This window comes from Xenia sp. Carnegie-2017, unplaced genomic scaffold, assembly GCF_021976095.1.
Source record: "Xenia sp. Carnegie-2017 unplaced genomic scaffold, XeniaSp_v1 HiC_scaffold_6, whole genome shotgun sequence".
In the NCBI taxonomy this organism is placed as follows: Eukaryota; Metazoa; Cnidaria; class Anthozoa; order Malacalcyonacea; family Xeniidae; genus Xenia; species Xenia sp. Carnegie-2017.
The window spans coordinates 13998034-14020675 of record NW_025813526.1 but is presented as its reverse complement, the minus strand read 5'-3'; the positions used below and the strand labels follow the sequence as shown (position 1 = coordinate 14020675).

Here is a 22642-nt window from a genome sequence, read left to right as displayed (position 1 = left end):
AAACAAAAAAATTGCCGCATATTTATTTTTACGGGACAGACAAAATTTTAAGACCAACATTATGTGAGGGTGGAGTTCGCCTTTAATAGAACTCCAAGCTTTTGTGATTACCATGTTTATGAATAATAAAATCATTCTGAAATAATTGAGTAATGTTTTTCAGTAAATATTCACTTCGTTTTTTACTTTTCATTGCCATCATAAATTCATCATAAAAATGATTACAAGCCTTCTCAAAACAGTAGATTTGTTACAAAAGCTTGAAGTTATCGGGTTTTCAAAAATTCTACTGTAGTTCATTGGAATTCATGTCTTTTAACGAGTATAGCGTCGATATTGACCGCGGTAGCTTCAAAGTACTAATATTGGTTGCATCCTTTTTATAAGATAAGAAAATATTGCCAAAAATCAGAAATGAAGCAAATGCAAACACACTGTAGCCAAACCAACTCGCTACAATTATTGATCAACTTGGTTTTACAACACCTAACGATATATTTCGACATATTTCTCCACTGTGATTGGCTTGAGGTGAGCATAATCTATCTCATACGACACAAAAAATACAGCATTGGTGAGAAATTTAATTTGGAAAGAACTATGAATAACGTTTATTGTAAGTCATTGTAAATCGTTAAAACTTGCGTTTCTAAATATATTACACATCGTACTATAAGTCAACTGGAATTATAGCAGCACAAAGTATTATCTAAGAGGCATTGTTGATTGAGATGTGTTGCCACAATAAGTGTTTTTCGATATTGATTTATAGTGTATTAAAACGATGCGTATCATAATAGAATAGATATCTCTAAAATTACAACAACATCTGCTAGAGATAATCAATAAAAATCAGCGAATAAAGAAAAGAGTTGTTTCAAATAACTTTGCCATCCAAGGTGAATGCTAAAAGCTAATTCTATGATTATCTATTTTCTATCTTTAAAAACAAACTTTTGGCACTTGCTGACTAAATTATATAAGTCGTAATAAATCGTCCTCATTTTTACACGAATAATTACGTGTATTTAAAAGTGTAATTATGATATAATCAAGGATTAGACGTACAGGAGTCAGTCTGCAGTGTTGTCACAGTAGGGTGTTTTTCGATATTGTTTTATAACGTAATGAAACGACGCGTATAATAATAGTATAGCTTTCTCTAAACTTACAACAACATCTGCAGAGATTAACAATATTAATCAGTGAATAAAGTAAAGAGTTGTTTCAAATAACTTTGCCATCCAAGGTGAATGCTAAAAGCTAATTCTACGATTATCTATCTTCTATCTTTAAAAACAAATTTTTGCCACTTTGCTGACTTAAACAATTTAAGTCGTAATAGATCGTGCTTATTTTTTACACGAATAATTACAAAAAGACTAATTGTATCAATGATTAGAACTATTAGTCGTTTATAAAAGTTAATATATGTGAGAATTTTTTGGATAAAATTTGTATTGATAAAAAGTATTTTTGCTTTAATGTTATGAGGCGGTAGAAATGAGGTTACTTTTAGCATTGGCATTAAGGTGCATCCTGATTAAAAATCCTCGTAAATTTTATAGACGCATAGCCCCAGTAGGGTCACCAGGTTGTTCAGAATAGTGGGGACGACGCAACCGTCAAAGATGTGAGACTTAAACGGTAGTAACAAAGCATGCGCTTTTAAAAAAGTCTTAAGTGTTGCTATATGTTCACTATGACGCTATTCCATTCAGACAGGTTTCACAAAGATATAACTTTAGCTCTACGTATTTAAATGGGTAATTATGATAAAATCAAGGATTAGACGTGCAGGAAACTGCCTGCAGTAAGTCCTTCTGGGAATACAGTGGTCTACTGCCAATCGAGTCATACCGCGCATTAGTCTTACAAGTGTGTAATTTAACTAGTTTAACAAGTACAATAGTGTTTTCAATATTTGCAGATGCAAAAGGCGATACACGCTGACAAATATAGATATATAGGTATCTAATTTTTATCTTATATTTCTGGAAACAAATCTGGATCATATTTGAATAATCGTTGTAGAATATTATGCGTATATAGCACACGATGAAATATTATTTAACGGTACAAAAATGTTTGTAACAATATTAAATATAGCATTTAATGGGGTCATATAGTGATAAAACTGTGAAATACGTGGTATCTTTCTTATGTATGTTCACTCTTTTGCACTTAACCTTTTAATTGCTTAATGATGTCTTTTTGTATAAAGATTTGCAATATGATCAATGAATTTTAAAATCAATAAATATTAAAGTAAATGTAGCTAAAAGAAACGACATTGCAGTTAAACAACAAATACGAAATTTCTTTTAGTGAGAATTATTCTATTTACGATGCCAGTCAAGGTCAATAGAACTCCAAGCTTTTGTGATTACCATAATGTTTATGAATAATTTAAATCATTCTGAAATAATTGAGTAATGTTTTGAAGTAAATATTCACTTCGTTTTTTACTTTTTATTGCCATCAGAAATTCATCATACAAATGATTACAAGCTTTTTCAAAACAGTAGATTTGTTACAAAAGCTTGAAGTTATCGGGTTTTCAAAAATTCTACTGTAGCTTATTGGAATTCATGTATTTTAACGAGTATAGCATCGATGTTGACCGCGGTAGCTTTAAACTACTAACATTGCTTCCTTCCTTTTTATGTGATAAGACAATATTGCCAAAAATCAGAAATGAAGCGAATGCAAACACACTGTAGCCAAATCAACTCGCTACACTTCTTGATCAACTTGGTTTTACAACACCTAACGATATATTTCGAGATATTTCTCCACTGTGATTGGCTTGCAGGTGAGCATAATTTATCTCATACGACCCGAGAAATACAGCATTGGTGAGAAATGTAAACTTGGAAGAACTATGAATAACGTTTATTGTAAGTCACTGTAAATCGTTAAAACTTGCGTTTCTACATATATTACGCATCGTACTATAAGTCAACTGGAGTTATAGCTGCACCAAGTATTATCTAAGTGACATTGTTGATTGAGATGTGTTCCCACAGTAGGGTGATTTTCGATAATGATTTGTAATGTAATGAAACGACGCGTATCATAATAGTATAGCTTTGTCTAAAATTACAACAACATTTGCAGAGATAAACAATATTAATCAGTGAATAATGTAAAGAGTTGTTTCAAGTAACTTTGCCATCCAAGGTGAATGCTAAAAGCTAATTCTATGATTATCTATCTTCTATCTTTAAAAACAAATTTTTGGCACTTTGCTGACTAAAACAATTTAAGTCGTAATAGATCGTGCTTATTTTTTACGCGAATAATTACAAAAAGACTAATTGTATCAATGATTAGAACTATTAGTCGTTTATAAAAGTTAATATATGTGAGAATTTTTTGGATAAAATTTGTATTGATAAAAAGTATTTTTGCTTTAATGTTATGAGGCGGTAGAAATGAGGTTACTTTTAGCATTGGCATTAAGGTGCATCCTGATTAAAAATCCTCGTAAATTTTATAGACGCATAGCCCCAGTAGGGTCACCAGGTTGTTCAGAATAGTGGGGACGACGCAACCGTCAAAGATGTGAGACTTAAACGGTAGTAACAAAGCATGCGCTTTTAAAAAAGTCTTAAGTGTTGCTATATGTTCACTATGACGCTATTCCATTCAGACAGGTTTCACAAAGATATAACTTTAGCTCTACGTATTTAAAAGGGTAATTATGATAAAATCAAGGATTAGACGTGCAGGAAACTGCCTGCAGTAAGTCTTTCTGGGAATACAGTGGTCTACTGCCAATCGAGTCATACCGCGCAATAGTATTACAAGTGTGTAATTTAACTAGTTTAACAAGTACAATAGTGTTTTCAATATTTGCAGATGCAAAAGGCGATACACGCTGACAAATATAGATATATAGGTATCTAATTTTTATCTTATATTTCTGGAAACAAATCTGGATCATATTTGAATAATCGTTGTAGGATATTATGCGTATATAGCACACGATGAAATATTATTTAACGGTACAAAAATGTTTGAAACAATATTAAATATAGCATTTAATGAGGTCATATAGTTATAAAACTGTGAAAATACGTGGTATCTTTCTTATGTATGTTCACTCTTTTGCACTTAACCTTTTAATTGCTTAATGATGTCTTTTTGTATAAAGATTTGCAATATGATCAATGAATTTTAAAATCAATAAATATTAAAGTAAATGTAGCTAAAAGAAACGACATTGCAGTTAAACAACAAATACGAAATTTCTTTTAGTGAGAATTATTCTATTTACGATGCCAGTCAAGGTCAATAGAACTCCAAGCTTTTGTGATTACCATAATGTTTATGAATAATTTAAATCATTCTTAAATAATTGAGTAATGTTTTGAAGTAAATATTCACTTCGTTTTTTATTTTTTATTGCCATCAGAAATTCATCATACAAATGATTACAAGCTTTATCAAAACAGTAGATTTGTTACAAAAGCTTGAAGTTATCGGGTTTTCAAAAATTCTACTGTAGGTAATTGGAATTCATGTCTTTTACCGAGTATAGCGTCGATATTGACCGCGGTAGCTTTAAAGTACTAATATTGGTTACATCCTTTTTATAAGTTAAGAAAATATTGCCAAAAATCAGAAATTAAGCAAATGCAAACACACTGTAGCCAAACCAACTCGCTACAATTATTGATCAACTTGGTTTTACAACACCTAACGATATATTTCGACATATTTCTCCACTGTGATTGGCTTGAGGTGAGCATAATCTATCTCATACGACACAAGAAATATAGCATTGGTGAGAAATTTAATTTGGAAAGAACTATGAATAACGTTTATTGTAAGTCATTGTAAATCGTTAAAACTTGCGTTTCTACATATATTACGCATCGTACTATAAGTCAACTGGAGTTATAGCAGCACAAAGTATTATCTAAGTGGCATTGTTGATTGAGATGTGTTGCCACAATAAGTGTTTTTCGATATTGATTTATAGTGTATTAAAACGATGCGTATCATAATAGTATAGATATCTCTAAAATTAAAACAACATCTGCTAGAGATAATCAATAAAAATCAGTGAATAAAGAAAAGAGTTGTTTCAAATAACTTTGCCATCCAAGGTGAATGCTAAAAGCTCATTCTCTGATTATCTATTTTGTATCTTTAAAAATTAAACTTTTGGCACTTTGCTGACTAAAATATATAAGTCGTAACAGATCGTCTTTATTTTTACACGAATAATTACGTGTATTTAAAGTGTAATTATGATATAATCAAGGATTAGACGTACAGGAATCTGTCTGCAGTGTTGCCACAGTAGGGTGTTTTTCGATATTGATTTATAATGTAATAAAACGACGCGTATCATAATAGTATAGCTTTCTCTAAAATTACAACAACATATGCAGAGATAAACAATATTAATCAGTGAATAAAGTAAAGAGTTGTTTCAAATAACTTTGCCATCCAAGGTGAATGCTAAAAGCTAATTCTATGATTATCTACCTTCTATCTTTAAAAACTAATTTTTGCCACTTTGCTGACTTAAACAATTTAAGTCGTAATAGATCGTGCTTATTTTTTACACGAATAATTACAAAAAGACTAATTGTATCAATGATTAGAACTATTAGTCGTTTATAAAAGTTAATATATGTGAGAATTTTTTGGATAAAACTTGTATTGATAAAAAGTATTTTTGCTTTAATGTTATGAGGCGGTAGAAATGAGGTTACTTTTAGCATTGGCATTAAGGTGCATCCTGATTAAAAATCCTCGTAAATTTTATAGACGCATAGCCCCAGTAGGGTCACCAGGTTGTTCAGAATAGTGGGGACGACGCAACCGTCAAAGATGTGAGACTTAAACGGTAGTAACAAAGCATGCGCTTTTAAAAAAGTCTTAAGTGTTGCTATATGTTCACTATGACGCTATTCCATTCAGACAGGTTTCACAAAGATATAACTTTAGCTCTACGTATTTAAATGGGTAATTATGATAAAATCAAGGATTAGACGTGCAGGAAACTGCCTGCAGTAAGTCCTTCTGGGAATACAGTGGTCTACTGCCAATCGAGTCATACCGCGCATTAGTCTTACAAGTGTGTAATTTAACTAGTTTAACAAGTACAATAGTGTTTTCAATATTTGCAGATGCAAAAGGCGATACACGCTGACAAATATAGATATATAGGTATCTAATTTTTATCTTATATTTCTGGAAACAAATCTGGATCATATTTGAATAATCGTTGTAGGATATTATGCGTATATAGCACACGATGAAATATTATTTAACGGTACCAAAATGTTTGAAACAATATTAAATATAGCATTTAATGGGGTCATATAGTGATAAAACTGTGAAAATACGTGGTATCTTTCTTATGTATGTTGACTCTTTTGTACTTAACCTTTTAATTGCTTAATGATGTCTTTTGTATAAAGATTTGCAATATGATCAATGAATTTTAAAATCAATAAATATTAAAGTAAATGTAGCTAAGAGAAACGACATTGCAGTTAAACAACAAATACGAAATTTCTTTTAGTGAGAATTATTCTATTTACGATGCCAGTCAAGGTCAATAGAGCTCCAAGCTTTTGTGATTACCATAATGTTTATGAATAATTTAAATCATTCTTAAATAATTGAGTAATGTTTTGAAGTAAATATTCACTTCGTTTTTTACTTTTTATTGCCATCAGAAATTCATCATACAAATGATTACAAGCTTTCTCAAAACAGTAGATTTGTTACAAAAGCTTGAAGTTATCGGGTTTTCAAAAATTTTACTGTAGCTTATTGGAATTCATGTAATTTAACGAGTATAGCATCGATGTTGACCGCGGTAGCTTTAAACTACTAACATTGCTTCCTTCCTTTTTATGTGATAAGACAATATTGCCAAAAATCAGAAATGAAGCAAATGCAAACACATTGTAGCCAAATCAACTCGCTACACTTCTTGATCAACTTGGTTTTACAACACCTAACGATATATTTCGAGATATTTCTCCACTGTGATTGGCTTGCGGTGAGCATAATCTATCTCATACGACCCGAGAAATACAGCATTGGTGAGAAATGTAAGTTTGAAAGAACTATGAATAACGTTTATTGTAAGTCATTGTAAATCGTTAAAACTTGCGTTTCTACATATATTACGCATCGTACTATAAGTCAACTGGAGTTATAGCTGCACCAAGTATTATCTAAGTGACATTGTTGATTGAGATGTGTTGCCACAGTAGGGTGATTTTCGATAATGATTTGTAATGTATTGAAACGACGCGTATCATAATAGTATAGCTTTGTCTAAAATTACAACAACATCGGCAGAGATAAACAATATTAATCAGTGAATAATGTAAAGAGTTGTTTCAAGTAACTTTGCCATCCAAAGTGAATGCTAAGAGCTAATTCTCTGATTATCTATATTATATCTTTAAAAGCAAATTTTTAGCACTTTGCTGAATAAAATATATAAGACGTAACGGATCGTCCTTATTTTTACACATAGAATTACGTGTATTTAAAAGAGCAATTATGATATAATTAAGTATAAGACGTGCAGGAACCTGTCTGTCTGCATTAAGTCTTGCTGGCAACACAGTGGTCTACTGCTAATCGAGTCATACCACGCAATATTCTCTCAAGTGTGCAATTTATCAAGTGTACACGTGTACCAAGGTGAATGGTAAAAGCTCATTCTCTGATTATCTATTTGATATCTTTAAAAACAAATTTTTGGCACTTTGCTGACTAAAATATATAAGTCGGAACAGATCGTCTTTATTTTTACACGAATAATTACGTGTATTTGAAAGGGTAAATATGACACAAACAATGACTAGACTTACAGGAAGCTGTCTGCAGTGTTGCTACAATAGGGTGTTCTTCGATATTGATTGATAATGTAATGAAACGACGCGCATTATTTGTCGTAGGAATGATTAAAAACGACTAATATTTTATCAATGATTACAAATATCACGCGTTTATAAAGGTTAATATAATTCCATGAATGTTATGAGGTAGAGGAAAGGAGGTAATACTTTCAGCAAAAGTAATAAGATGTTTCCTAATTAAGATTACTGATGTAATATATAGATATATAACCCCATTAATGTCGCTAGGTTGTTGAGAGTCGTAGAGACAATGCAACCGTCTAAGATATGCGACTTAAATAGGCGTTCGAAAGCTTGCACCCATAAAAAATATTTGATTGTATGTTTGATGCTACTTCCTTTGGGTAGGTTTTATGTTAATATAAAAGCCACACGTTTCTCAATTTTTATTTAGATTTGTCAACACATGTATTCAAGCAGTATTAAGACAACGATGCTGACTATATTGACTTTGTTATGTGACCGTTTTCACAAAGCAACTATTTTGTTTCAAACCAGATTCGTTGCACACCACCAGCTAAATCTTTTTATACTTTATGAAATCTTAAATTGCTCTTTGGAAGAACTTTGGGGAAACACGTCCAGCATTCTACCCCAAGGACGCTACGACTAGCACGTATATAACGCAAAAACTGTCGGAAAACCACTAATCTATGAAAAAAACTTTAATCGAATTAATTGTATTATAGGAGTTGTCAAATAATGTAACAATAAACTATTTGCAATTTTAGCTTCAGCAAAATTGTTTCAACCAATTTAACACAAGGCCAGGTTCGACATAGTAACGCTAAAATCTTTCTTAGTAAATTGTAATCGAAAATTGTTTAATTATGCCAGTTGCAATTGACAAAGTTTTCACTGAAAGTTAGCTAACTTTTGACTGAAGTTACAGAAAGTTAAACAGTTTGCTTCGTTTGTAATTTTTTCAACATCTAAATTTAATGTATATTTGCTAAAATGCATGAGTACTCAACAAAACTGACTTTTTATTTCCTTCACCCGCAGTTAACAGAATCTTCAAAACGTAAACAAAAAGATACGTGATGTGCTTAATATAGCTATTAGTCATAATTGTAGCTCATTAATATTTCATTTAGAAGAGCTATAATAACAAGCATCGTTAAGACCATTCTCATATTTGCAAGTGTCCTTCAAGCAAGCATCATCTCAACACTTTGTTAGTGTGTTGAGAAGAAGTGAGTTGATAACAGAAGTAAAATATATATTTGAAACTGTAAGTAAATATAAAATATTGTATTCTTTTAAAACTACATTATCATTTAAAGATATTTTGAATTTTATTCAATCTACTGCTTTTAACGTTATAAATCCATTTGTGCGTTCGTCGCTTTGTCGGAAAATATCGTGAGTTGTTTTTCATTCGACATAAAGACTATAACAATGAATTCAAGCGCATATACATAGAGTATGAATGTAATGACACATTTCCTACAAAGATCAAGCAGAAGTCATTGACGTTCTCTGAACGATATTTTAGGCACGTCAGAAAACTTTTTTGAAACAGAATTATAGCAAAAACGCTTTCTGGTGAAAAAACTTTTAAAAGTAGTGATAAATCTAAATGACGTTACTTTCCTTGATGCAAGAACCGTGGAAGTGAGGCTTGAGCACAGTCAAGTGACATGCAGTCTAAGCTAGAGCGTTCGAAAAATGCAGAAAAAGTCAAACAATTAATTGATCGGACAACTAAATAAAATTTTCAAATCTTAAACAAATTTGAGGAAAATAATGTTAAATATACAGTTTTATTTTAATAAGGCTCATTTTATCTACTTCATTTAGTAATAATATACTTGTTAAGCACGCACATGCACCCAATGCGTACCTATTTTTTCGTCTTTTTGTTTAAAAAATGAAATAGTCAATAAAAAGTTTGCAGATGTGCATGTTATGATGATTTGACTGAACTATCCCGTTTTTACTAAAGAAGGACAATTTTAGGAAACACCTCGTTTGCTTTAGACCATAAACCATGACCAGCCGACAATTTAAAGACATATAGTATAACAAGCAAATTGCAAAAATTGTTTTTCCCTTTCGGACTCTTTTGACGTAGTAACTAATGTTAATAACATTCCTAAACAAGTATTTGCTGAAGGCCACCAATTGTTTTATTCGACGTTGAATCGTTTTTTTACCAACGTTCCATCCCATTTGTTCGAATTGTTGATAAATTTTGTCTCTCTTTATCCGGGAGACTTGTGCAAAAAATAGTATATTTATTCGTCCATAATATATATACTCACAAAGTTTACAGATAACAGCAAAAAATTATATTAAAACCTTTAATATAATTGGCAAGATTTTTTTCATTGAAAATTAGCTACTTTATCCCTTTACTTTCCACTTTTGGCAAATTGCATTTAGCATGGTTTCCAAATAGTGTCATACGGCAACCTGAGAAAGAAACGGTTAGAACAAATAGAATCTTATTAAAGTATTCTAAAGTGAAAGTTAGACGACTACAATTAACTTTATTTATATTGTATCTGTACCTGTTATTTTTTGTTTTACTTTGTTTAGACTGCAATATGTAGCTGTCAATTTTGTTAAAAATGTACGATATTAGTTTTCAAAAAAACTCAGCTGTTGTCACAAACAACAGTGCTAAGCCTGAATAATAAAAAAATACCCTCTTTAATCTCATGACACTAAATGGTAAATCATTCTCTTCTTAAAGTGTCAACACACAATTATTTTTTAGCAACACACTAATGTGTAAACACACTAATGTGTAAAAAATGGTCTTAACTACTGAAATGTTTATAACATTTAGTTTTAGATTTTACTTCCATCACTTTAGTATTTAATACCGAAAAACATTTATCTGAAAGCGATTAACATTTCACCATGAGTGTGTTTATCGGCACGGATGTATTTTCATTTTGTATGGCTTTTAACCTAAATTAAAACTTGATCAAGAAGCGGTCGTTAACTTCGTGTGCATTAATGAATGGTTTTTAGTAATAAATAATTGCAAGTATTTAAAAGATATAGTTTTAGCTTTTATATCGTTTTATAATTATGTACTGTATAACAGCTACTTTTAGTATTATGTTTATATCTTGTAGTTTAATTTATTTAGAGTTCAATTTCATAATGATGGTTGACTGAATTCAAAACCTTTTACAAACACGCGGGTAAAAACTTTCTACGCTTTACGCGATAAGGCTCCTAGTCAACAAAGTTATCTTAACATGCTTATCAAACGTGGCCAATGTGTTTTCATTGATTTACAATATTTTATATTAAAGAAATGATCCAATGCACTAATAGCAAAAACAGGAAAGAATTTCTTTGTGTAAGTTACTAATTAAATTATAAACTAAACAATAAGGAGGGCGGAAAATAGATTGTAAATATTTGAGTATCACTTCGGAAATGTGAAGTATAGAAAACTCTCCAGTTAGGTGTATTTAGGAACCGGTGCCAAGTACGTACACGAAGCAGTTTTGTCGGAAATGCAATGTAGATGTCTTTGATTAGTCACATGCAAGTAAAAATTTATATATAATATAAAATTATCACCCATCTAAGCTTGATGCAGCAATATGGGAATTTAATATCATCACCATTCAGCTTTCTGTTAGTTTTGTTTTTCTCTCTCTCAAGAAAATGGTAACACTTCTAAATTCTCCTTTGACGTACTTTACGTAAATACGTCATTTGTATTTGCATTTAAGTGCTGGAAACTTCATTCCGTTTGACATTACAAAATTTTGCGTGTCTAAATAAGTGCCAGCACTAATTTGTGATCTTTTGTGAAGCATTGATAAAACTGTCTGCTCTTTTTCATATGACGCACTAATTAATGACTTTATAATCATTCAACTTATGACAATCTCCTGGTTGAAACAATGTATTTCGTACGTCGATAACTAGTTAACAGGAAACTTCTAGTTGCTAAATGTCATTAGTTACTTCATAAGTTGAAATCTGGTGCAAAGTCAGTTCAAGCCACATTTGGCTCAATCAGTTGGAGTCAGGTGACGATATAAACTATAGAAATCTGTTGCCAATGCGCTAACTTTTTAATGCCTGAACTAAATTAGAGCCTTACCAAAGCCAAGTTAACATTGGACATATGTACTGCCCAACCAAAAGTATAATTTTATCTGTTGTAATAAAGGGAATAAAACTACGTACAAAGAACGGCCAAGCAAAGCTACGCATTTCCCTCCGTGTTAAATGTTCGTAACAGAGTGTATTAAAGAAAGGTAATGCAACTTCAGGCACTGGTGTGCATAAAATACTGAGTAAACAAAAGCAATATTTCAATATGTTGTGATGTTTTTTTTTGTATAATATGGAAGAGCAATAAGCAAATGTAACAGAGTTTAAAACGTTTAATCGAAATCGCATTGTTTCTCCTCCGCGTCAGGATGGACAAAAAGAAAATTAATAAATAAGTTCATTCAAATGATATCAAAAGAACTCAAATTTATTTAGCATTCTTAAAACAAATTTAAATGGATACTAAAAGTTTTACACATTTGCCTAAATGTTTTGTATAATTGTATGACAATTGTTCAAACACCATTATTTGTAACATACCGTTTAAAAATCCGTCCTAACTTTTACATAATAAGAAAATCAGCATAACATGCATATTCCAAAATTCATGAAGCACGCATAAATAATAAGATGTAAGTGCCGAAGGTGCAAAACAATTTTTCTTTTCAATGGAGTTATACAACACAAATCTAATAGGTAAAAAAGATGATTTCTACCAAAGCATTTTAACGTGCTGGAATTTACCATTTTGCTTTAAATGCAACAAACAATTTGACATTCTATAGTTCGAAGTCTGGGGTTTCATAATAATTCAAAACTATGGTCGTTTATTCAGTAATGTTAACAAATTAGCGCGTTGAATTTCGATTAACTTCTTTTTTGACAACCTAAATATTAGCAGTTATTGTATTCTACATAAGAAATGTCCCTGCAGAGGAAACATTGATCTCGTCTGGATTACTGCAGACTAAGAGTTTTGTTTATTTAGACGCTACAAATGATCTTTAATATTTGAAGTAGGGACATCCTGCTGATTCAAGTTTTAAAAATGTAAATTTTAGAGATGTGACAGAAATTTCATCAGACTGGGGTTGTTATAAAGCACCTTTCGCATTGTATCGGTTTTATTTAGGCTGTGCATCTTGTTGTCAGTTGATGATTAGAAGAAGCTGTGTTGGATAAAGCGTACGCAATGAAGTCAAGTCTCACTATTTTGTCTGCCGTTCTGCTCTTAATGGTATGTGTAAGTTACAGCAAATGTTCTAAAAGCTAACGGCCTGAACCACCAAACTAAAAGCTTTAAATAAATGAAGTAGTCCATAAATACACATTAATTTATTCATACTTACTACTATATCATATAATTATTACAGACGGCAGTTAGCCATCTTGGCTAATAGCTACTTATCTCTGCGGAATAGCTCTGATAGTCTCAATGCATTGATTTTTCGTTAAGGTCCGTTCATGTAAAGAGGGAGGGATGTACTTCCAACTACTTAGAGGAGGTTTAGTTTTGCGATATATTTTTTGACTTAAGTATTTGAAAATGTGTCGAACAACAGATCGCATTTATTATCATTAAGTGTTATCCCGGATTAATAAAATATATGTAGATATGAAGCACTTATTGTCACAAATTTTCTAAATTCTATATCGTTTTACCGTTTAGGTCATTGCCACAAAGGCAAAGAAAGGTAAAGTGAGATAGTAATAAGAGAACTTTTTATAAGAATGGATTTACATTATTAACCGAAATTTAAGTGTTTGCATTCAAATGATTCAAAATGAATATTTTTGCTCTTTAAATTAACATTCTTATTAAGTTGTTCGGTGTTGTGAGCGACAGTTACGTTCCTCAATGTTCACTATTCTAAACTTTTGTATTTGCTGAGTCTGCCATTTAAGATAATGTTAATGATTTTTTACTCCTATAACGTTTTTGAAACAATGTGATGCACAAAGTTGTCTTTGGACAGAGGCGTAAGTAGAACGTTATTTGGGGGTGGGGGTGAGGTGCATATTCTGATATTCCGTTTTGCCCTTCTGAATTTCACTGATATGCTGTGTGTTTCTTTGTCATACTTATGAGCCCTGTCCTAGGACGAAACAGTCCAGGACTGAAGGATATTTGATGCTTTTGATATAACAGCAACAACAAGAACAAAGGCAAGCGTTGATTTTCCTTTTAGCTTCATTGCATAGAAATGCTCTGACCTGCTTTTACTCAAATACAACCAGTAAATTTTTTCAATTTGAACCACTACTTTTCCTAATTTTTTAAAAGTTGTTATTTAAAAAAAAAATTAAAAGCTTCATCATGTGATTATAAAGCCTATCGACATTTTTATCTCATTTCTCAACCAATACAGCCAAAAGGGAAATCAAAGCTTGCCCTTGTTGTTGTTGTTTTTATTGCTGTACCAAAAGCAATTGATTTTGCAGCATTTTTTGGTTCTGCTGTCTCTGCAATTCCATAAAACTCTCAAATTGCTTGTTTTGCTTTTCCATCAATTGCTCCCCGCTTTCTTTTTCTGCTGCTGTTTGTTGCCTCTGCAATTTTAATCTTTGTCTTTTTTATAAAGCAAACTGTCCTCTTTTACTTTTCTCTCTTTCTCAGCCTTCTCTTTTAGGAAATCTAAGGTGGAGTTCCCCCTTCTTCCTACTTTTTTCTCAACCAGACCCTCGTCATTTTCTTTTCTCGGCTTGGTTTCTACTATATGCTCCATCGTTCTTTCTCGCATTTCTTCTGAATCTAGTTTATTAGAATCAGTTTTCTTCCTTTCACCAGCATTGACTTCAACAGCCGCAATATTATTTGCCTCCTTTCTTGCATTAATTTCTTCTAGCAAGTCATCCAGCTCATCATGTTCTGGAGAAATACCTCTTGCAGCTCTTTCTTCTCTCTCTTTTTACGGTAAATGGCTATCAATTTCTGCATGCGATCTCTAAATGATCGCTGATCTACTTGAAAGCATGGATAGTCATGAAGTTCCAACTTTCTGGCAATGCTCTTCCACAACTTTCTTCTTGCGATATATTTATTCTTTGTCTCAAAGATTGGTGACACCACTATCTCTTTGCACAATTCAATTTCATGTTTTGTAGTCCATTTCATCACAAAGCCAATTTTAAACAGAATTTATACAAGATGAGTAAGAATCCAGGAATATACATAGTCAATTCTCTAAGGTAGAACCTGCATAAAAATGGTTAAAAGTACTAGTATAATATACTGACATATCTAATTTAGTATAAATTAGAAATATTTGGATGTATAATATTTCATACATGTTTCAATACTTTGTCAACGTAAAAGTTAAAGTTCACAGAGTGTCTAATGCACATTAATATCCAAAACTTTGTAAGGGCTTTATTCCTTCCCATAATTGAAAAAAACAACATGGTAGCAGCAAAGATTACATGCTCTGTTATTGATTTGATTAAAATTATCAGTATCTACTGATATCATAGGATTTCATTGCCTTTCTCGCCATAGAAAAAAAATGTTTAACTTACGGTGAACTTCTTGAGTAAGATGCTTCAGAAGTCTACTTGAAGTAAGAATTGCCTATTACAAACAAAAAGAGGTTACTAAACATCTAATACAAAATAAACATAATCAGAAAAAAGGTACGTCGTATACTTAAATCTAAAGCACTATTTGCTTGAACCAAGGTCATTTAATTTGTTTAAACTATTTGAAATGTTTTGGATCTGACTTAAATTTGAGTATACAAGATGTCTTTAAGATTATGTTTATTATATTTTTTTTACTTAATGTCTATGGCTTGGCAGTTAGGCATTTTATCGTTTGACAGAAGTAAAGCACATTTTCACTTAGCAGACTAGCAGAAATACTACTTTTCAACCTTTTTATGTTCTCTACTTCGCAAGATGGTCTTCCGCTCTACGACGACTCCAAAACATGTAAAAACACCGCGTCGTACGTTTGCAAACAAAAACGACGCTTGCGCATTCGCTTTTGTCTTAATTGTACTTCCGTTCGCGTTGTTGACAAAGCGCGTCGTAAAATCTTAAGGTCACTAATAACTTTGGCAAAACGAGTTAATCGGATGTCTCATTCAAAAAAAGTGAAGCGAGTTAATCATAGGATTTATAGAACAGGTCATTAACCTATTTTCAATGCTAGTTAAATTATTGTGCATAATCAGTGAATTCATGATAATGTGGGCTGGTTTTGTTTTATCTGAGATACCCTGTAGTCTGTAGATGGTCATTGTTGCTCCAAGACAGGCATTTACTCTAATTGAACAAGCCATTAAGCATTTCGTTTGTGAGTATTTTTATCAGGTGCCATAAATATTTACATGAAATGTTAAGGCTTTTGTTGATTGAATCATTAATATTTTTTACTGATAACATATTATATGTATATCAGGCGTTAATACTTGTCAGATTAGCTAAAATAAATTCTATGACCTTCGTTCGTTATAACTTTTACGAATGCGACAGAGGATTAATATTTGGGGCATGCACGAGATAATCGCAATGAAACAAAATTAAAAAATTCCAATTAAAGTTTTTATATTACTCATTCTTATCTTAATTTAATCTTTATCAGGAATTGCAGCAAGTGGTTGTGTTAACGCAAACTGGTGGAAATCATTTGATAAAAAAGGATGGTCAAAATGTGACAATGCGAAACAATTTATTACTGGATTTTACCGAAGCAAGTTAAATAAATTCAATAATGATGGAATTTATAAACTTGAAGAAGCGAAATGCTGCCCTTCTAGTTCATTACACGCAGGGCAACGAAGTACATGCAAAAATGCTAACTGGTGGAAATCACTTGACAAGTAAGTAATCTCTCTTCGGCTTACTTATGAGATGCAAAAAAAGTCACAAGTTCTTACAGTTGGCTTTACCATTTTAGAACGCTGCAATGCAGCCATATGATCTTTAAATTTTAAAGAATAGGTAATAGGATAACATGAAAAGCATATCATGTGAAAGATTTTTTCAACCAGAAATTTACTTAGTTTTGCCATGAATGAAACATTGTTTATTATTAACTTATCTTGTGGTTCTTAAAGTTTTTATCCAAATTATACACATTATGAATAACAATAACAAATTATTTTTCAGGGCCAGTACCTGGAGTGTTTGTCCAAACGGATATTTCCTAAATGGACTCTATCGCACCAAAGGCCAAAGATTACACAATATTGAGGAAGGAAACTGTTGCAAGCCTGTCAATCATCCAAACAAGTATGCTCACTGTTACAATGAGTACATCAGACATGAGTTTGACAAGAAAGGTTGGACCACATGTAAAAAAGCTGGATATTACGTCACTGGGTTGTACAAAGATCATAATGGTGACTGGCTTCACAACATAGACTACTTCAGATGCTGTAAAATGTGGACTGGTAAGTATCTGGAATGTTGAAATATAAATTAAGTTTTTTTTATGTGATCTTGCTTCAGTTTAACAATTATCGTTTAAGTAGAGAATATACAAAATAAGGAAAACTATCCAATAAAGAATAAGACAATTTCTATGTGCGATAACAACCAATGAGCTCATGATTTTACCTTTTTAGGATAGGCATGTCAAAAAGTCAAGAGAGTCAATCATAGGATTTATAGAAAAAATGCATGAACCTATTTTGAATGCTAGTTAAATTATTGGGCATAATCATTGCAGTGAATTCATAATAATATGTACGGGTTTCGTTTTCTCTGAGATACCCTGTAGTCTGTAGATGGTCATTGCTGCTCCCATTCAGGCATTTACTCTAATTGAATAAGCCATTAAGAATCTTTTTGTGAGTATTTTAATTAGGTTTTATAAATATTTACATGAAATGTTACGACTTTAGTTGATTGATTGATTGATATTTCTTCCGATAATATATTATACGTGTATCAGGCGTTAATACTTGTCAGACTAGCTGAAATTAATTCTATGATCTTCGTTCGTTACAACTTTTACGAATGCGACAGAGGATTAATATTTTTAGCATGCACGAGATAATCGCAATGAAACAAAATTAAAAAATTCCAATTAAAATCTTTATATTACTCATTCTTATGTTAATCTAATTTTAATCAGGAATTGCAGCAAGTGGTTGTGTGAACGCAAACTGGTGGAAATCATTTGATAAAAAAGGATGGTCAAAATGTGACAATACAAAACAATTTATTACTGGATTTTACCGAAACAAGTTAAAAAAATTCAGTAATGATGGAATTTACAAACTTGAAGAAGCAAAGTGCTGTTTGTCTAGTCCTGGATACAGAGGTCAACAGAGCATTTGTGTCAACGCTAACTGGTGGATAACTTTAGACAAGTTAGTATGTTTTAGATTTAATTAACTTTGAGTGCTTATTTTATACCTTAAATTGAGTTACGTGTCCGAACTTTTTGAGGGTCATGTTTGCTCATTTTATGTTTTCTCGTGAACGGAAGTCGACAAGTCATCAATTATTTTCATTCCCATGCTCTAAATGTGTATTCGTCGTGACATAAATTTACCAAACATCAAACATTGGTGGCCAAGTTTGCATAGAAAGTGCCAAAAGTAGCCCCTTTGCAACATATTGGGAGAAATTTTTTAAAATTAAGTTCTTTATATTACGTCGATAAAGATTATAAAATTTTGCAAGGTCGTTACATTCGATTAAAGTCTTGAAATTATAATAGGTATAGATACCCTGTCAATCACGGCGTTATTTTAAAATTCTTGAAGTTCAAGTACTTGAACTTGTCTAAGGGAAATTATATTTAGTATGGGCTAGTTATATTTTTGTTAACTGAAACAGTAAAATTTCACTTACTTGAATACAAAATAGAATAATAAATGTCTTGTGTGTCGTTATTTCATCAAACATAAGAAAAACTTCTGCGTCTTGTACACACAATGTGAGTTAATCATAAAACTCAGTAAACTTTGCAGTTAGTTTTAACTAAACATTAAAAATTTTTTTAGAAAAAGCACTTGGAGTGTTTGCCCTCAAGGATATTTTCTAAATGGTCTTTATCGCACCAAAGGCCAAAACTTACACAATATTGAGGAAGGAAAATGCTGCAAACCAATACGCCATCCCAATAGGTATGGTGGTTGCTATAATGAATATATCAGACATGAGTTTGACAGGAAAGGATGGACAACGTGTAAAAAGGCTGGTTACTACGTCACTGGGTTGTACAGAGATCATAATGGTGACTGGCTTCACAACATTGACTACTTCAAATGCTGCAAAATGGCCCCAGGTAAAATATTAAAATTATTAGTTTGAAAAGTTAAATATATGAACATATTAAAGAGAGCTATTCCAAAATAGAGAACAACATTGAGTTCTCAGGAATTGAGTACCATATAGAAACAGATAGAATACGTTCAAAAGCATAGCATTTTTATGATTTATTTCTTTTTATTTAGTTTTCAACCCATGTGCTAAGAAACCTTGCAAGAATGGTGGTCTTTGTTTAAAAAAAATCAAATCTTACCAGTGTTTATGTAAACCTGGCTACCAAGGAAAAAATTGTGGAAGTAAGTATGATTTGTAAATGATATTTCCTCGTCCCTGGTTTTTAAGCATTTGTGCCGTCAAACTATAACAAAATTATTGATGGTAAACTATAACTTACACGTTTAATTTTTTGAACTTTTTCTGCACTAGCTACCGTAAATTAAGTTTAAATTTTGTAATGCGTTTAAAATTTTCTTTCATGTCGCAATATGTCCTAAATCACAACAGACAAGCAGGAAGTGTTTTACAAATAAAGCTTTAATTAATTCTTAAAAACATTTGCACGTGGGATTAGTCTCGACTAGAGGGGACCTAAGGCTATTGGCCCGAAAAATTTACGCGAAAAACGAAAATTTTACCCCCAAACACAACTTTTTTTCCCAAAAAGTGGACATCTCAAAACGTTTAAGAGGAAATGAGAGACTGCAACCCTTTAGCAACCAAGCTTCTTACACCTATGCTAATAAAGCATGTACTGTTACATGGCTGATGTGATATATTGCTGCACATGTGATGTTGCATTGCCATTAGTTCATAATTGCGATCATCATTGCCATTAGTTTATTCAAATTATGAAAAGTGCACTCCTGACAGTCTTATGCTTAAATTTATTGCGTTGCATAAACTGAGAAACAATCTTATAAAATCATGACTAAACTTTATGGACAACAATTAAACGCTTTTCAAATTCAAATAGTTCAAACCATATTTTTAATTTAAGTCTACAATGCTTGTCATACAAAACCTTGTATTAACGGTGATAAATTTCAAAGAAAATGAAAGTTGCACAATTGCAAATGTAGACCTGGTTACTTTGGAAAGAGCTGTCAATGTAAGCATAAGTTAGTGTATTCAACTCTTCTAATCTTAATGATAAAACAGTTTCAATAAGACTTTATAACAACTGTAGTTCCTGCGCTTACTAACTATATATAATAAGATTTTGCATATTGGGCTCGTTCATTTGATGATATTTAACAAACCATTTAGCAAACCATCATAAAACTTTTTTTAAAATACAATTAATAAACTTTCACTTGTTTTACTTTTAGTCTACAATGCTTGTCATACAAAACCTTGTATTAACGGTGGTAAATGTCAAAGGAAAGGAAAGTTGTACAATTGCAAATGTAAACGTGGTTACTTTGGAAAGAACTGTCAATGTAAGCAAGAGTTAGTGTATTCAACTCTACTAATCTTAATGATAGAACAGTGTTTCAATAACACTTTACAATAACTCAAATTTAATCTCTTAAAGTAGTTTTTAGTAGATTCAGCTGAACTTCTCATTTGCTGCAATCAACGTTTGCCCATTAAACTGCAAATAAGAGCACGTTATGCAGTGATGCTTGTGTGTTACCATTATCTCAAGAATTAGTTAGATTGCTCTCCTTAAAATTCTTTGGTATTCTCGAAACCTTCATGTGAATGAGTTTTTTTGATCTCCAGAATTGTAATGTAAAGGCATAATTTTTTGAACTCTTGTCATTTTTATAGGAATAATCTAGATGCGCAAAAATAGATGCCCAGAAAAGATGAGCATATAATTACTCTCCTAAAATTAATTAAAATTGCAACAGCTCATTCTTGTTTTTACACAGCAAAATTTCACCATGGCATTGAATGATGCGACTGGATTATGTCAAAGTAATAGTGTTACTGTTACCATTACATCTATAGATACGTTTATACCGAGTCGTTGCGTTAACGCCAACTGGTGGTTATCATTTGACAAAAAAGGATGGTCAAAATGTGACAATGCGAGACAATTTATAACTGGATTTTACCGAAACAAGTTAAAAAAATTCAATAATGATGGAATTTATAAACTTGAAGAAGCGAAATGCTGCACTTCCAGTTCACTATACGCAGGGCAACGAAGTACATGCAAAAATGCTAACTGGTGGAAATCACTTGACAAGTAAGTAATCTCTCTTCGGCTTACTTATGAGATGCAAAAAAAGTCACAAGTTGGCATTACTAATTTAGAACGCTGCAATGCAGCCATATGATCTTTAAATTTTAAAGAATAGGTAATAGGATAACATGTAAAGCATATCATGTGAAAGATTTTTTCAACCAGAAATTTACTTAGTTTTGCCATGAATGAAGCATTGTTTATTATTAACTTATCTTGTGGTTCTTAAAGTTTTTATCCAAATTATACACATTATGAATAACAATAACAAATTATTTTTCAGGGCCAGTACCTGGAGTGTTTGTCCAAACGGATATTTCCTAAATGGACTCTATCGCACCAAAGGCCAAAGATTACACAATATTGAGGAAGGAAACTGTTGCAAGCCTGTCAATCATCCAAACAAGTATGCTCACTGTTACAATGAGTACATCAGACATGAGTTTGACAAGAAAGGATGGACCACTTGTAAAAAAGCTGGATATTACGTCACTGGGTTGTACAAAGATCATAAAGGTGACTGGCTTCACAACATAGACTACTTCAGATGCTGTAAAATGTGGACTGGTAAGTATCTGGAATGTTGAAATATAAATTAAGTTTTTTTTATGTGATCTTGCTTCAGTTTAACAATTATCGTTTAAGTAGAGAATATACAAAATAGGGAAAACTATCCAATAAAGAATAAGGCAATTTCTATTGGCGATATCAACCAATGAATTCATGATTTTACTTTTTTTAGGATAGGCATGGTGGCCAGGAGTACTTTACATGACTGTTAAAGAAGATGGAAAGATTAAATTGATTCTTCAAACTAATTTTTAAATGTAATTGTTTGGTTTTTACATTTAATAAAACTTGGCATTAAAAATTATTACTTTGCGGTTTTGTCTAAAATAGAGAAATAAAATAAACCCTGTTTGAGGAGCAAAAGAAAGCACAATTTTTACTGACATCAAATTTTTCATCAAAGGGTAATGACTCGTGTGTGATGTAATGATACAGATTTGGCTAAAGATATCTGCCTTCGGCATACTATTAAGAAATTGTCTTTAAGTCAAAGTTTCTTATTTTATGGCTACAAAAACGTTTCTCTTGCTTATACTATTCAATGAAATGTTATAAGACAATAAGAAACAAGAGGAAAGGGAGCAGTTTAAATGCAAAGCAGGAGAATGTGCTTAAAAGTAAACTATGTTTACATTGTAGCTTTTGATGTAGAATGTTAATTTTTATTTAAAATTAACCACTGATTATTGCGGACTTGATGTGCATTATACGA

General features: G+C 31.7%; 1 protein-coding gene and 1 long non-coding RNA gene across 3 annotated transcripts; both read left to right on the top strand.

Moving 5' to 3' along the window:
- Nucleotides 1-4759: 4759 nt before the first annotated feature.
- On the top strand, nucleotides 4760-8649 carry LOC124457680. Its single transcript, XR_006952727.1, has 3 exons — nucleotides 4760-4834; nucleotides 6895-7085; nucleotides 8302-8649. It is a non-coding gene; the product is annotated as an uncharacterized LOC124457680 (long non-coding RNA).
- A 389-nt stretch (nucleotides 8650-9038) lies between these two features.
- LOC124457679 lies at nucleotides 9039-22234 on the top strand. Of its 2 annotated transcripts, XM_047007885.1 has the most exons (12): nucleotides 9039-9141; nucleotides 13075-13179; nucleotides 13612-13636; nucleotides 16525-16762; nucleotides 17052-17335; nucleotides 18022-18259; nucleotides 18899-19182; nucleotides 19352-19462; nucleotides 20495-20605; nucleotides 21123-21363; nucleotides 21644-21927; nucleotides 22103-22234. In XM_047007885.1, the coding sequence occupies exons 2-12, from the start codon at nucleotides 13135-13137 to the stop codon at nucleotides 22105-22107; spliced, it is 1866 nt and encodes a 621-aa protein (XP_046863841.1). In that variant the 5' UTR covers nucleotides 9039-9141; nucleotides 13075-13134; the 3' UTR covers nucleotides 22108-22234. The 2 variants fall into 2 exon arrangements, with proteins under 2 accessions (XP_046863841.1, XP_046863842.1); XM_047007886.1 differs by lacking the exons at nucleotides 9039-9141; nucleotides 13075-13179; nucleotides 13612-13636 and adding an exon at nucleotides 16113-16137.
- The last annotated feature ends 408 nt before the right edge of the window (nucleotides 22235-22642 follow it).